Source organism: Geotrypetes seraphini, chromosome 4, assembly GCF_902459505.1.
Source record: "Geotrypetes seraphini chromosome 4, aGeoSer1.1, whole genome shotgun sequence".
NCBI classification, from domain to species: domain Eukaryota; kingdom Metazoa; phylum Chordata; class Amphibia; order Gymnophiona; family Dermophiidae; genus Geotrypetes; species Geotrypetes seraphini.
In genome coordinates, this window is record NC_047087.1 from 296285763 (window position 1) to 296302320 (window position 16558).

Sequence of the window (16558 nt, forward strand, 5' to 3'; positions counted from 1 at the left end):
GCTGATGACATGGGTGGCTGCCAGCTCGTAGGCAGAGCAGTGCAGCAGAAGGTGATACAAGCAGGCAGGGAAAGAAGTAAAAAAGGAGAAACAAGAAGAAGATCCTGTCTAGGTAGGGAAAAGGTTCTTTAAAAATCTTTGTGGGTTTTTTTTGGTTAGGGGGTTAGTGAGTGGAACTTAGTCAGGGACGTCTGTTGTGTTTTGCAGCGTGAGCTGTGCAGGGAGTTTGGAACTCAACAGATTTGTAAACTGCCAAGTGGGTCAGTTGAGTAGGTGTCTTGGTGTGTGAAGGACCTGCATTGTGTGGCAGAAGCTGTAGAGATTTTTAAAAGGTAATTTTGACAGGTTTGGGTTTCTGACAGAGTGTGTGTGTGTGTGTGTGAGCTCTGATTGCGTTAGTTAATTTGAGAAGCCCATGGAATTTTTGCTTCAAGTTTGTGCTGGTGAGGTTAACATGGTTGGCATACTATTCAAACCTGAAGTTTTCAGAATTTTTCTCCTACTGCAAAGCCAGAGAACAGAGTTAAATCTATTCTTACTAAATAATTCATCAGATTAAGCTACTGTCAGTGAAGGTGTGATTTATTGTCTGTGACAGCTTCAATGAACTTAAAAGGTTTTAAATTATTGATACCGAGAGTCAAAAATTATTTTAAAAACCTAAACTGGTAATCCGTGACTGAATTCTTTGATGGGGAATTTTAAAGAAATTAGTTTGTGGTAAAAAAAAACCCCACCTTTTCACAGTAAAGGTTATTATTCATTTTTAAACTTTCAACAAGTACATAATAATATCATCATATATACTTTAATAACATTTATTAATCTTACATATATTGAAATCATAATACTATTTCTCCCTCCCTCCCTAAAACCCGTTTCAATTATTGGCACTCGGACGACCTGTATTTAAGGTCATCCAAGTGCCAATTTGGGTGGGATTTTAGATGTATTTCTGTTTCGATTATAAGCCCCATAAATTTTTATAACATATGTTTTTTTTAATAGTCTCCTACTATTTTATTTTTCACCACACTGCATCACTTTCACATTTGGCTATATTTTTCATTATTTATTATCTTTCATATTTGGCTCGGTATCTTTTTATTTTGTATATTTTTCACTGAATTTATTATTTTTATTCTTTATTCATTGACATTTACATATGCATCTCTCTCTAGATGTATAACTTTTTATATATATTATTGGTGAGTCTGTGTTGTTGTTATTGTAGGGTGCCCTTTGTTTGCGTTAATTTGCATTCTTTTCAAAGTGTGAATATACATATTTTTGTCTGCAGAAGGATTATTTAATTATACTCTCCATTATGCACTTGCATTATGCATTATGTATTATGACCTAACAGTGCATATCTACATTTAGGCATTTTGGGGGGAAATTCTAAAATGAGCACCTAAACTTGAAAAACACCATTAGAAATGGCAAAAAATGGCAAGGTTGAGGCACCTATTGGCACCTAAAGAAAAAGCACTGGAATTGCGCAAAGAGAGGCACATCCTGTAGACAGTCGTCGGCCGCTACAGCCTCTTCTCACTTCTCCTGTTGAGCACCCCCCGGCGGACGGCTCAGGGAACTGTCTGCAGGGCTTTTATGCATGCACAGATGTCAATATGATGATGTCACGTATGTATATGACATCATCGCATCAACATCCGCGCACTTCCGGGTGCCCTCCAGCTACAGCCCCCTGTTTAAAGTGCCACTGCTCTGGATAGTTTGTGAGACACTGCTCTAGATAATAAAAAGCTCCTTTATAAATCTGTAAAATGTGGCAACCTTAATCCCTTAGTGGTTGATAACCCCACATCTAGTTCTCCATTTCTAAAATGCCACTCTTTAGGTCTTTCAGAAGGATTTCTCATACCTTTTTATGGACTTTAAGCAACATATAAATAAAAGGATTCCAAAAGTACTTTTCTAACAGAAATGTAGCTCCTTTTATGATTAAAAACTATAGGTGCCATGTTATACAAAATTACTCTTGTAAAGACCGATTCTTGGAGTCCAAACTTGCCGATAGGTTAGAGCAGTGGTAGGCAAACTCATTAGGCAAAAGAGCCAAAGATCAGCAATACAACGATTAAGATTTCTTTTGAGAGCCAAATTTCTTTTCAAGAACCATGTGACTGGCTCGCTCAACTTGTGCGTTAGTCACGTGTGCCTCCTCCGCGCCGCATACCCCATGCCCGCATACCCCATGCCCTATGACAGCTACATTAATCCAACTGACACCCCGCTCGCCCGCATGTAGTCAAAATCGATTCATGGCAGAGCCTAGAGAATGACACGGGGAAAAAATTTGTCCCTGCCCCATCCCAGTGAGCTCTGCTCCCGACCCTGCAAACCATCTGATCCCATTCACACAAGCCTTTAATAGTTTTATACTGAACTTGTTATATTAAAGTATAAAAAGAAACAATATTCTGTACAATTGTCAATTTATAAATCAGCGTCTTCTCCCCACTCTCTCTTCCTCATTTCCCTTCAGCGTCCTCATTCAACTCTCTCCACTTGCCTTCAGCGCACGCACATAAAAGCAAGCAAGCAATTTTATATCATTTTCATTCTATCCATTCATAGAAATTAAAGTCTAAATAATGCCAGTCACATAACAAAACATGATTTTACAAAAATAATTCCTTGCAGTCAAGCCTGCAAGGATTATTAGATGTCTTTCAGCAGCTCCCCTCCCTCTCTCCCCCTTACCTTCGTGGCAATTTTCTTTTTTTTTGACTTCCAGCTGCCCGAGCCAGCTTTCATGAAGTCGCGTGTGGCTGCCGAAACTTCTCCTCTGATGCAACTTCCTGTTTCCGGTTGCGTCAGAGGAGAAGTTTTGGCAGCCACCCACGACTTGATGAAAGCCGGCTCAGGCAGCTAGAAGATAAAAACCCCTCAGAAAATCGCCATGGTAAGGTAAGGGGGAGGGAGGGAGATGCCCAATCGGTGACATGTCATTCTCTAGCAGAGCCGCACTCAAGTGGCTAAAGAGCCGCAAGCGGCTCGTGAGCCGCAGTTTGCTGACCACTGGGTTAGAGTATCTGTAGAATAAAATATGAGTTATAATGTGCTTCTAGGAAAGCATCTTTGCGGTACTATTTCAGACACAATTGATGTTTTGAAATTTTCTTTTAGACAAGTCCCTCTAGTTCAGTGGTCTCAAACTCAGGCCCTTTTGCAGGGCCACATTTTGGATTTGTAGGTACTTGGAGGGCCTCAGAAAAAATAGTTAATGTCTTATTAAAGAAATGACAATTTTGCATGAGGTAAAACTCTTTATAGTTTATAAATCTTTCCTTTTGGCTAAGTCTTAATAATAATATTGTCATTTATAGCTAAAGAGACATATGATCAAGAAACGGTTTTATTTTACTTTTGTGATTATGATAAACATACCGAGGGCCTCAAAATAGGATCTGGCGGGCTGCGAGTTTGAGACCACTGCTATAGGCTAAGGCTCTTTACACCTGCATTGTGATGTCATAGAACCATAGTAACATGATGGCAGATAAAGGCCAAATGGCCCATCCACAGCATCCACTGTCTCCTCCTCTCCCTATTGGCTAAGGCTCTTAACATTTGCATCTCCTCTTCCTATAGGCCAGTGATCTGATTTGTAGGTACATACTTGGAAGGCCTCAGAAAAAAATAGTTAATGTCTTATTAAAGAAATGCTGAAACAATGGGGAAATATACAATGTTACTCTGTGATTCTATTAATTGGCAAAATACTGATTATCACAGTTATTATAGCTTTGAATAAATATAAATTTATAATAGTGATGTGCTCAGACCTTAAACCCATTAAATAGTGAAGTCACTACTTAGAGTTCAACAAGGGGGACCATCATCGCACTCACTAGTCCCCAACCCCTCCCTACGTGAACATATTCAGATACTTGATGGTACTTATCTGAATGGAGAGGTGTCTGTTGTTAGATTTGGTCCTGTTAAATCTCGGTAGTGACTGTGTTCAAACTAATAAAGTGCCTCTTAAAATCCTGAGGTGTTTCTTATATATATATCCGCTTCATTTCCCGTCCCCCCGACTCGAGTTTCGTCTTCTTCGTCGGGGAGGGACACTGATACTGGCTCGTTGAGACCAGACTCGTTCAAAATCTGCTGGCCATCTGACAATTTTGCATGAGGTAAAACTCTTTATAGTTTATAAATCTTTCCTTTTGGCTAAGTCTTAATCATAATATGACATATGATCAAGAAACTGTTTAATTTTACTTTTGTGATTATGATAAACATACCGAGGGCCTCAAAATAGTACCTGGCGGGCCACGGATTTTAGACCACTGCTCTAGTTGGAATAATGTTTATGCATCAGGTATCAATCGTTGTTTTTAAACTCCACAGGATAAAACACCTTACTATCTTAGACTCCTGTAGCTGTGACGCAGTCCTATAACTGATGATTTCCCCTCTCAGCTCCTAGGAGCAGTGCTTTTCAAGTCACGAAGCACACCTAAGAGTCAGATGTTTATAGTAACCACAGTGAATCTGCATGAAAAGGAGCTGCAAACATCGGGAGCTTAGGTGTACCTATGTCTTTCTCGGGCTTATTCATTGCAGATAACATAAAAGCAAGCTAAGCTAGGCATGCTTTCGGGACAAGGTTGAGAAATGCGGTCCTTAGGATTGTTAACTATTGGTCATTAAAAATCCATATATTACAGAAACAAGTACAGTATAATCAAGGTTGTGAGTTCAAATCCCTCGCTGCTCCTTGTGACCCCCGGGCAAGTCACTTAATCCCTCCATTGCCCCAGGTCCACTAGATAGAGTTTGAGACCACCGGGACAGGTAGGGAAATATGATAAAGTACCTGAATATAAAACCACGTGAGGATATAAGTGGTATATAAATAAATCTAAGCAAACCTTTGTCAAATTGGCAGAATTCAGTTTGCTCCATGACTGGTGTTTTTTAAGCTGGTTTGGACTTCTGCTAAGCATCTAGCCACATATTCTGCAGCGATTTGTCCTGCTTCTTATATCTGCGATTTTTTTTTTTTTAAAGCACTACCTACTTTTTGAATTCATGGTGTAAAGAGCTTTTTTATTTGTCTTCTCTTCAGAATTTGGACAAAAGGCTCTGCCGCTCCTCTTGCCAGTTCAGGAAGCCCCCGAGTCTCCTCCCTTTTATGTAAATCATCACGACAGATGCAGAGCTTCCATTGGGGGAGGGAGGACCCAGAAAGAGGGGCGGTGGGGGCTGGGGGTGACTGCTTGATTTGAAAGATGAGCTGCGCTGGACTCTTTGCATGCGTGTTCGTCCAAGACAAGTCTAAGCTGCTGGACAGGAGTGCCTGTCCCCTGTGTGTGGATATATTAATAATGCTTGCCTATATGGAGTCCGACCCCCATTCCCACTGATCAGTAGGCATCTTGCACCGTGCTATGGGAGGACAGATAACCAGAAACACTCTGTACGGTAAGGATATTATTACTGTATAGTGTAACTATGAGCTCTGATTTCTGATTGTTCATTTGCACCGAGGAGTGTTGAGAAACTGATGCAAAAGGCTTAGACCTAAAGGTTTCTCTTTTTGGCTGGTCATGTTTTTAAAACTCGTTCAGTTGCAGGCATGATCTTATTTAAAGCTGCAAGTGGATTGCCCTTCCTATCTAGTCCCATGTGCTTGCTTTGAATGAAAGGCAAATATTTCCATGGGCGCATATAGCACTGACAGACAGGGGCAGGGAAAGAGGAAGCATGTGTTGTTCAGAGAATACTAGGGTCTATCATTTAATTAGCTTTGCTTTCAAAGGAGCCTGCTTTATTGATCTCAATTATGTCACTTATATGCATGCCTGAATCTCTCTCTCTATATATATATTTTTCATAGATTTATCTTTTGGTGCCATATTTCATAGGCTTTTAGGGATTTTGCTCGAAATAAAAATTCACCAAACTCTTTGTACATAAAGCATTTCTAAATAGAAAAATTTTCAATCGTAGCTCCTTATTCCTATAAACCCGCATCTTTGTGATCGTAAATTATCCCCCACACGTGAATTTAATTGTGCATTTATGATGTGACACTCTAGTGTGCTATTATTGAGACAGCGTCACCGTTGCATTTCTTCTTAATTTGGTATTTCAGATCACGGTCGCAAATGACAGCCAGGCCTCCCTCAGCAGGAAGAGCCTACTAGGGTATGCTCAGAGACCGTGTGCATGGAAGCGTGTAGTGAAAAGATTCGCGGTTAAAATGTGCGGATTGCCTTAGGGCTGTGGTTCCCAACCCTGTCGTGGATGACCCCCCAGGGCAGTCGGGTTTTCAGGATAGCCCTAATGAATATGCATGAGAGAGATCTGCATATAATGGAGGTGCCAGGCATGCAAATCTGCTCCATGCATTTTCATTAGGGCTATCCTGAAAACCCGACTGGCCTGGGGGTCCTCCAGGACAGGGTTGGGAGCCGCTGCCTTAGGGGCTTTTGTGCCAGCTGGAACGAGGAAGCAGTGCGCTGCCGATAACCTTTCCCACTTATGTCATTTACCTACACAGGAGACATCGAGAGCATTTGGAGCTTTATTTGACTCTATGAATCAAAATATATTTATATATTCCAGAGTAATTTACAGTAGGCCAAGAAGGCAGTTTCATATCTGTCTAGGGTGAAAGGGAGAGAGAAATGAATACATTTTGTGAAGTAATATATAAACCATGGGATTTTTTTTTACAGCTGAAAGCAAGACAGTCATGTTCTGGAAAATGCAATGTGGCACTGAATGCAAATATTTATTTAATATGATCCCTTGCATCTATAAATAGAGAAGTATAACACCACATCTATTCACATAGAACTGCAGATTCGATTTGTCGGGACTTAGGCCGTATTTTTTTTTGGAGTGCATACAGTGTGAGTTTAGTAATATAGGCAGTCTATATATGTCTTAAAGCAGATAAAGCAAAATAATATGAAATAAACGTGTGTTATTATTTAGTAGCTTCTTAAATTTAAAAGCCTTTAATGCTGATTGAAGCTTTCTAAGCTTTCTGTTTTCATAACTCATTTTTGAATGCAGGCTGTCCAGGTTTAGAGCCATTATAGAAACATAGAAACATGACGGCAGATAAAGGCCAAATGGCCTATCTAGTCTCTCCTGAAGCTGCTCACATTAGAAGCACAGAGAAGAAAATGACACGGGGACAAATTTTTCCCATCCCCGTGGGAACTCATTTTCCCATTCCGGCAAGTTCGAGTTCTTTTCCAGTCCTTGCCCTATTCCTACAAGCTCCGTCCTCATCTGCACAAGCCTCAAACACTTTAAAATCATAAGTATTCGAGGCTTTTGTGGTTAAGGCAGAGCTTATGGGAATGGGGCAGAGACAGTGACAAAACTTGCAGGGATGGGACAAGGAAATTGAGTTCCTGCGGGGACAGGGAAAAATTTGTCCCCATGTCATTCTCTATGGGCTAGATGGACCGTTGGTCTGACCCAGTATAGGAATTCTCATGTTCTTAAGTATAGGACAGTCAAGCCATTCTGACATCACTGATGAGGTTGGCTCTTAGGCACTGGTGGAATGAGGCATTATGACATCAAAATCTCAGCTCCGGAATGTTTCTACTCTTTGAGTTTCTGCCAGGTACTTCCAACCTGGATTGGCCACCGTTGGAAACAAGAGAACGACATGGAGACAAAATTTTCGGGAACTCATTTTCCCATTCCTGCGAATTCTTTTCCTGTCCCTGCCCCTTTCCTGCTGCTCCGTCCTCATCTGCACAAGCCTCAAACACTTTAAAATCATAAGTAGCAACATTCTAGAACTCAGATTGTGATGTCATAATGCCTCATTCCACCAATGCCTAAGCTCTGTCCTCATCTGCGCAAGCCTCAAATACTTTAAAATCATAAGTAGCAACATTCTAGAGCTCAGACTGTGATGTCATAATGCCTCATTCCACCAATGCCTAAGCTCCGTCCTCATCTGCACAAGCCTCAAATACTTTAAAATCATAAGTAGCAACATTCTAGAGCTCAGACTGTGATGTCATAATGCCTCATTCCACCAATGCCTAAGCTCCATCCTCATATGCACAAGCCTCAAACACTTTAAAATCATAAGTGTTCGAGGCTTGTGCAGTTAAGGCAGAGCTTACAGGAATGGGGCAAGGGCAGCAACAAAGCTCATGGGAATGGAACGGAGAAATTGAGTTCCTGCGGGGATGGGGAAAAATTGGTTCCCGTGTCATTCTCTAGCACAGAGCACAGGCAGAGAGTTCTTTGCTCCTTCCATAAAATTACCATGTTAAAAAATCATTATGAGATCAGTTATATTCTGGACTCTGGAAGGAGAAGGCATAGAACAGGGTGGGTGACCCAGGGTGTAGTGAAGGAAGTTGGTGCCTGGGGTGGAGACGCCTGACATCACCGCACCGTGCTCCCCTCCATGTGCTCTTCCTCAACACCCCGATATCGGTGTCCCTCTGCCCTTCCCTGATGTCCCGACATCACCGCACCCCCTGCTGCCACAAAATTACCGCATCACGCCCTCCCCTTGTACCTCTTTCACATCTTTGCCAGCAGTGAGCAGTCTAGAATAGCCACTGCTCGTGCTGGCTGAAGCTTCCTTCTGATGTCACTTCTTGGCCCCTTGCACAGGAAGTAGCGTCAAAGGAGACACGAGACCGGTCCGAGCAGCACTTAGGACAGCCTGCTCACTGCCAGCCCCTTCCCTTCCCTTGTTTAAAAGCAGACTGAAAACCCACCTTTTTGATATAGCCTTCAATCCTTAACCCTACTTCTCTGCCCACCATCCCAGTCAGTAGATTAACCTTTCCCCTTAACTGTATCCATGACATCCTGTTTGTCTGTCTTGGATGTTTAGATTGTAAGCTCTTTGGAGAAGGGATTGTCTTCTTTCTGACTGTACAGCGCTGCATATATCTGGTAGCACTCTAGAAAGAATTCATTGTAGTGTGAAGAGTTTCAGTCTTTGGGAAGCAGAGCTGAGATTGTGATGTCATAATGCCTCATTCCACCAATAAGGGCCAACCTCATCACTGATGTCACAATGGCTTGATTGTCCTGTACTCCCCTCTGCCCTCCAACCCAGCCAGCTGATTAACCCTTCCCCTTGACTGTATCCATGACATCTTGTTTGTCTGTCTTGGCTGTTTAGATTGTAAGCTCTTTCAAGCAGGGACTGTTTTCTTCTTCTTTGTGACTCTGTACAGCGCTGCGTGCATCTGGTAGCGCTATAGAAATAATTAACAGTGGTAGTTGTACTGCATCACCTTGTGACTCTGGGCAAGTCACTTAACACTTTATTTCCCCAGGCACAAATTAAGTACCTGTCTAAAATATGTAAACCACTTTGATTGTAACCACACAGAAAATGCAGTCTATCAAGTCCCATCCCCTTATCATCAGATGCTAACACCTCCAGATCAAACTGTTGTTTATATTAGAGAATGACACGGTGACAAAATTCATCACCGTTCCCGTCCCTGCGGATAACCACGGGAAACGATCTTCATTTCATTCTTTAAGGAGAGAGGGAAGAATCAGAGTATGAATGGCCACAGCCACTGACCCGTAAGCTTTGCTTTGAAGAATGCTGGTGTAGAAGGACTGAGGTTGAAACAGACACTACAGAATGACAGTCTCTGGTATCCAGAGCAGATATTGTGATGTCATAATGCCTCATTCCACCAGTGCCTAAGAGCCAATCACATCAGTGATGTCACAATGGCTTCATTATCCTTGGCTCACATAAGAATCAGAGTATGAATGGGCCCAGCTTTGCTTTGAATAATGCTGGTGTAGAAGGACTGAGGCTGAAATAGACACTAGAAAATGACATGGGATTATTTCCCGCGGTTATCCGCGGGGACGGGAACGGTGATGAATTTTGTCACCGTGTCATTGTCTAGTTTATATACAGCACTTCACTTCCAATACTGTACTGCTCCCTTGGGTTTTTGCATGATCCTGCATTTTTTATCAGTAAATCTTAGATGCCAATCTCTATATACCATTCCTCAGGGTTCACTAGATCTCTCCTTGTTTTCCACACCTTCCAAGGTATCTACAGTATTGCAAATTTTGGTATCATCCACAAAAAAGGCACTTTTCCGGAATAGCTTAAGAACATAAGAATTGCCGCTGCTGGGTCAGACCAGTGGTCCATCGTGCCCAGCAGTCTGCTCCCACGGCGGCCCTTAGGTCAAAGACCAGTGCCCTGAGTCTAGCCTTACGTGTGTACGTTCTGGTTCAGCAGGAACTTGTCTAACTTTGTCTTGAATCCCTGGAGGGTGTTTTCCCCTATAACAGCCTCCGGGAGAGCGTTCCAGTTTTCCACCACTCTCTGGGTGAAGAAGAACTTCCTTACGTTCGTACAGAATCTATCCCCTTTTAACTTTAGACAGTGCCCTCTCGTTCTCCCTACCTTGGAGAGAATGAACAACCTGTCCTTATCTACTAAGTCTATCCTCTTCGGTACCTTGAATGGTTCGATCATGTCCCCTCTCAATCTCCTCTGTTCGAGGGAGAAGAGGCCCAGTTTCTCTAATCTTTCACTGTATGGCAACTCCTCCAGCCCCTTAACCATTTTGGTTGCTCTTCTCTTCTCGAGTAGTACCGTGTCCTTTTCTGAGTTCCACCGGGGCTTTTTCAGCAAGTGGTCACTGGTACCTTTTTTTCTTGCTTTCCAAATACACTTCTCCCTCCGTATTCGCTGTCATAGGGGATTAACAGACCCGCAAATAACTTTTTCATATGTTATTCACTGTTTTCTATTAAAAACCATCGTGAATATGATGAAACCACGAATAACATGGCGGGAGACCTGGCCTGTTCCTGAAGGAGAAGCACAACACGGTGAAGAGATTGCTGGGAATTGGTGATTTTCTCTGTAAACGTTTGGAATCAGTGATTTCTCTTTGCAAGCTGATTTAATTTCCGGGGAGGAGCCAGCAACCTAAAAATTGTGAATAATCATAAGAACATAAGAATTGCTGCTGCTGGGTCAGACCTGGGGTCCATCATGCTTAGCAGTCCGCACACGCGGTGGCCCTCTGGCAAAGACCAGTGCCTTAATTGAGACTAGCTCTACCTGCGTATGTTCTGGTTCAGCAGGAACTTGTCTAACTTTGTCTTGAATCCCTGGAGGGTGTTTTCCCTTATGACAGACTCCGGAAGAGCGTTCCAGTTTTCCACCACTCTCTGGGTGAAAAAGAACGTCCTTATGTTTGTACGGAATCTATACCCTTTCGAAACCGCGATTGCCGAAACCGCGAATACGGAGGAAGAAATGTATGTCCTTCCATCCTATTCCAATTCTCACTCAAAATCTCTAAGCTATCCCCCCCCCCATTGTTGCTAGTCTTAAACCTGTAACCCTCAGCCTCAGAGACAGCTTACCTTCCAGGTAGGACTGCACTACCGACTGAAAAAAAAGCCCTGGATACCCCTTTCCCCCAAGTTGGCTCTGCTTAAGTACTGGCATCATTTTCCTGTGAAAAAAAAAAAGCACTGACGATCACTTATGAAAATGTTCAAAAGAACCAGACCAAAGGATCAAACTCTGCACTGCATCATTAGTAAGATCTTTTTTTAAAAAAAAAAAAATTAGTTGAATGAATGCCGTTTATCATTCAACTAATTTAGAACTGAGCCAGTCACTTTAGGGCTTGTACCAGAGTCACTAATTTTATCAGTTGTGAATGCAGAATTGTGTCAAATGTTTTCATGAACTTCAAGTGCACTTTTATCTAGCATTTGGCCCAGTCCGATCCTCTGGTCACCTAGTTAATGAAATTGATTTTGTTTACTAAGATCTATCTCTGATAACAACCCCCCCCCAAAAAAAAAAACCAAACAACAAAAAACAACAACATGTTTCCAGAAAGTTCACTAGCTAACCTGCAAATCCTAGTTTCTTCCTTACTACTTTTGTGAAAAGGAACCGCGTCTGCCCGGCACAGTAGAGATGACATTTATTTATTGGGATTTATTGTTTGCCTTTTCATGAAGAGATTCACAACAGCCTCAAAGGCTCAACAGGCAAAGAAAAACATCCATAGCTGTCTAGAGAAACGATGCTATACTGGAGCTCAGAATCATTTCCCTGGCTAATAGTACCAGAAAAAAAGAACAACCCCTCCCCCCATATGATTCTGAGCTCCAGCATAGTATTGGTTTTCTTGCTTGTTGAGCCTTTGAGGCTCTTTTGATTAATATTTACCTATCCTTGTGGTGTTTCTGCGGCAGGAAAAGTACTGCTATAATATCTTTACTGTTTTCACACTAAAGATTTGATAATCCATCCCTAGTTTAAAGCCATCTTCAGTAGATTTGCCAGTATGTTCTGGAAGACCCGTAACCTTTTCTGTGATAGCAGTGCTTGGAATATTAGCAGTGCTTGGAATATTATTCCATGATCCAGGAAGTGGAAATGTTCTCATCAACACCTTCTATGCCAGTGGTTCCCAACCCTGTCCTGGAGGACCCCCAGGCCAGTCGGGTTTTCAGGAAAGCCCTAATGAATATGCATGGAGCAGATTTGCATGCCTGGTACCTCCATTATATGCAGATCTCTTTCATGCATATTCATTAGGGTTATCATGAAAACCCAACTGGCCGGAGGGTCCTCCAGGACAGGGTTGGGAACCACTGTTCTATGCAACCATGCATTTACTCTAGAACAGGGCTGCCCAAGTCCGGTGCTCGAGATCTACTGGCAGGCCAGGTTTTCAGGATATCCACAATGAATATGCATGAGAGAGATGTGCCTGCACTGCCTTCATGGTATGCAAATCTCTCTCTCATGCATATGCATTGTGGATATCCTGAAAACCTGGTCTGCCAGTAGATCTCAAGGACCAGACTTGGGCAGCCCTGCTCTAGAATATGAGTTTTTCTATTATGGTCTTAATTAAGGGGACTATCACCTGTAGAATTCTGCATCACCCCCTTTTCAAAGCCATAAAGTCACTATTGATAGGTCCAGGAGGATACCTAGCAGTATCATTTGTGCTAACGCAGGGGTGTCTAATGTCGGTCCTCGAGGGCCGCAGTCCAGTCGGGTTTTCAGGATTTCCCCAATGAATATGCATGAGATCTATTAGCATACAATGAAAGCAGTGCATGCAAATAGACCTCATGTATATTCATTGGGGAAATCCTGAAAATCCGACTGGACTGCGGCCCTCGAGGACCGACATTGGAGTGTCCGTTCAACACCCCTGTGCTAATGTGTTTGAGGAACATTGAACAACAGTCGATAGGCTTTTTGACAGGTGTGTCAAAGTCCCTCCTCGAGGGCCGCAATCCAGTCGGGTTTTAAGAATTTCCCTAATGAATATGCATGCGATCCTGAAAACCTGACTGGATTGCAGCCCTCAAGGAGGGACTTTGACACCCCTGCTTTACGAGTATCAAAATCTCTCCACAAGTTCTTGGACATTTCACTGATGATTTTGTGTAGATGATTTTCAAAATTCCTTACCTCCTTTTTCCCCATCACCCCATCCCTATCACCCATTTTCTGACAGAGTTGACCTGAAGGCATCATTTGCACTGCATTGTTCCTCAGTGGATCGTGATATCCGTCTGATCCAAGGTAGAAGTAACAGTGGTAAATGGAGCTCATTCGGAGGAAAGGGCTCCATTTACTCAGGGATTGCTAATGGTTCCTTCTTTGAAAATTATTGGAACCAGACGTCAGGATATATATTCAGTAATGGCCCCCCTAACCTGGAATGCCTTGCCTTTATATTTAAGAGAAGTTAAAGATCTTAGCAGATTCAAAAATAATTTAAAAACTTTTCTCTTTAGAGACGCATTTAATGCTTAAATAATTCATTTTTAACAATCTTAATCCCATTCCATATGTTCTTCCCTTATTTGGGTTTTCTTTTCTTCCTAAATATGAAAAATATTAATATTGTAACTGTCTTCCCTTCCTTTTCCTTTCCCTTATGTATCTGAGTCTGTCTGTTCTGTCAGTTTGTTTTTAACCCCTTTTAATGTTGTATAATGAACCCTAGATCTATCCTATATTTTATTGTTACTTGCTTAGTATGTAATAAGCGATTTATCAAATTTAAATAAACTTGAAACTTGAAAGGGATGTTACCAGTGGTTCTTGGTCTGGTACTTTTAAACATTTTTGTAAGTGACACTGTAGAACGGCTGTCTGGTAAGGTTTCCTTCTTTGCTGGTGATACCATAATCTGGATAGAGTAGACACCACTGATGTGGATTTAATGAGGACGGACCTAGTGAAGCTTGAAGAATGATCCAGAATTTGGCAGCTAAGATTTATTGCTAACAATTGCAGGGTATGCATTTGGGCTACAAAAACCCCAGCGAACAGTACAGTTTAGAGGGCAAAATACATATGTATATAAAAGAGGAGCAGGACTTGGATGTTACTGTATGTAATAATTTTAAGGTAGCCAAACAGGTAGAAAAGCAAAAAAAGCTAGAAAGATGCGAGAATATATAGGAGGAGGAAAGGCTAGCAGGGAAAAGGAGGTGAGAATGCTCTGTATAAGTCTCTGGAGAGACCTCATTTAGAGTATGATGCGCAATTCTGAAAACTGCACCCTGTTGACATAAACAGGATGGAGTCGGTCCAGAGGGTGGCTGCTAAATGCCCAGTGATCTTCATCATAAAGCATTTGGGCACAGATTAAGAACATATTAATAGCCTTACTGGGTCAGACCAATGGTCACGGTAACCAATCCAGGTCCCTAGTACCGGGCCAAAACCCAAAGAGTAGCAACATTCCATTATCTCAAAGTAAGCAAGATTCCGGAACCCCAAACAGTAGCAACATTCCATGCAGAATCCCCAAAGAATAGCAACATTCCATTATCTCAGAGTAAGCAAGATTCCAGAACCCCCAAATAGTCACAACATTCCATGCTACTGATCCAGGGCAAGCAGAGGCTTCCCCCATGTCTTAATAACAGACTATGGACTTTTCCTCCAGGAATTTGTCCAAACCTTTCTTAAAACCAGCTACGCTATCCGCTTTTACCACAACCTCTGTATATGTATACTTAAGAAGAACAATAGAAACATTTAAATACCTCGGTAGCATAAATGCATAGGAGGCAATTGTGTCTCTCTTTCATTACAAAGAGAAGCTCTGGAAAGAGAAGGCATAAGATGAAGGTAAAAGGAGACAGACTAAGGAAATACTACTGCATGGAAAGGGTAGTGAATTTGTGGAATGGCCTCCCTAAGCGATAGAGACAGTGAATTCAAGAAAGCTGAGGACAAGCACATAAGATCTCTAAGGGAGAGGAAGCGATAGTAGATAGCATGGATGGGCAGACTGGATATGCCACATGGTCTTTTTTCTACCTTCAGTTTTCTAAGGGTTTTTTTCTAAGGTTTTCTATGTGTTTCCTTGTCAGTTTGGGAAACTTCACCTATGCGGATGATATCTTTATACAGATTGAGATTGACTCGGATATTTCCAATTTAGCTTTTAAAATAAATCACTGTATTTCTAAACTTCAAGCTTGGGCTATGTCTGTCCAGATGAAGCTAAATGCAGCCAAAACGAAACTTTTGTGGTTAGGCCCAAAACTGGACTGCCTTCTCCCCATTATATCTCTGGATTCTGGGGCCTCTCTGCAGTTCGAGTTTTCCTCCAAGATATTGGGAGTCCTTTTTGACTCCTCTCTTACCTTTAAGGATCAAATAAATTCTCGGGTTAAGAACTGCTTTTTCAGTTTATGAATGGTGAGGAAGGTTAGATCTCTTTTTCCATCAACGACATTTTTCTGTTCTGGTTCAATCAATCATATTATGCTGGCTAGATTACTGTAATGCTATTTTTTTGGCATTACAAAAATTTGTCTCCAAAGATTACAATTGATTCAGAATACCGCTGCGAGGTTGATCTTTGGAAAAAACAAAGTTGACCATGTGACTCCTTTGCTTTGAGCCTTCATTGGCTCTCGGTTTATTTCAGGATTCAATTTAAATGTGCATGCATCACTTTCAAAACTTTATATGATATTTTTACTCCTCTTGTTCCTATGCTATGGAATGTTTATAGGTTTTCCTATGCAAGAGGCATTCAACAATTCAAACTTTCTCTCCCTTCAAAAAAAGGGATTAAAGGAGTCAAGAACTTTAGCAATTTTTTGGTTTTCAAATTTTCACAACTATGGAATGAATTCCCTTTAATTTTGAGAAGCCCTAGTTCTTTTCAATTCTTCCGCAAATCTTTAAAACCTTTTTTATTTGCTAAACATTTTGAAAATTAATCCTTTGCAATTTCCTGTTGTTTTTCTTTATAGTATTCCCTTTTAATTATTGCTAACCAAGTCGAGCTTCCTTTGGTTGATGACCCGGTATATAAAACTAAGTTTTGGTTTGGTTTAGTTTATAGATTGTGAGCCTGCTGGGACAGACAGGGAAAAATGCTTGAGTACCTGAATAAATTCATGTAAACCATTAGAACAGTATGGAAAATTGAATAAATAGTGTGAAAAGTTTCAGCCTGTGATAACCAGAGCTGATATTGTGACATCATAATGCCTCATTCCA

General features: G+C 41.6%; 1 protein-coding gene across 3 annotated transcripts in view; it reads left to right on the forward strand.

Annotated features, from left to right (window-relative positions):
• NEURL1 (neuralized E3 ubiquitin protein ligase 1) overlaps positions 1 to 16558 on the forward strand; it is a 374377-nt gene that overhangs the window by 135788 nt on the left and 222031 nt on the right. Inside the window, exon 1 of one of the 3 annotated variants that reach the window (XM_033943884.1) lies at positions 5310 to 5460. The exons of the other annotated variants lie outside the window; for them this stretch is intronic. Coding sequence (XP_033799775.1) covers positions 5427 to 5460 — 34 coding nt within the window. The 5' untranslated portion in view covers positions 5310 to 5426. Of the gene's footprint in view, positions 1 to 5309; positions 5461 to 16558 lie in introns of those variants that run through there. 3 annotated transcript variants of the gene reach the window in all.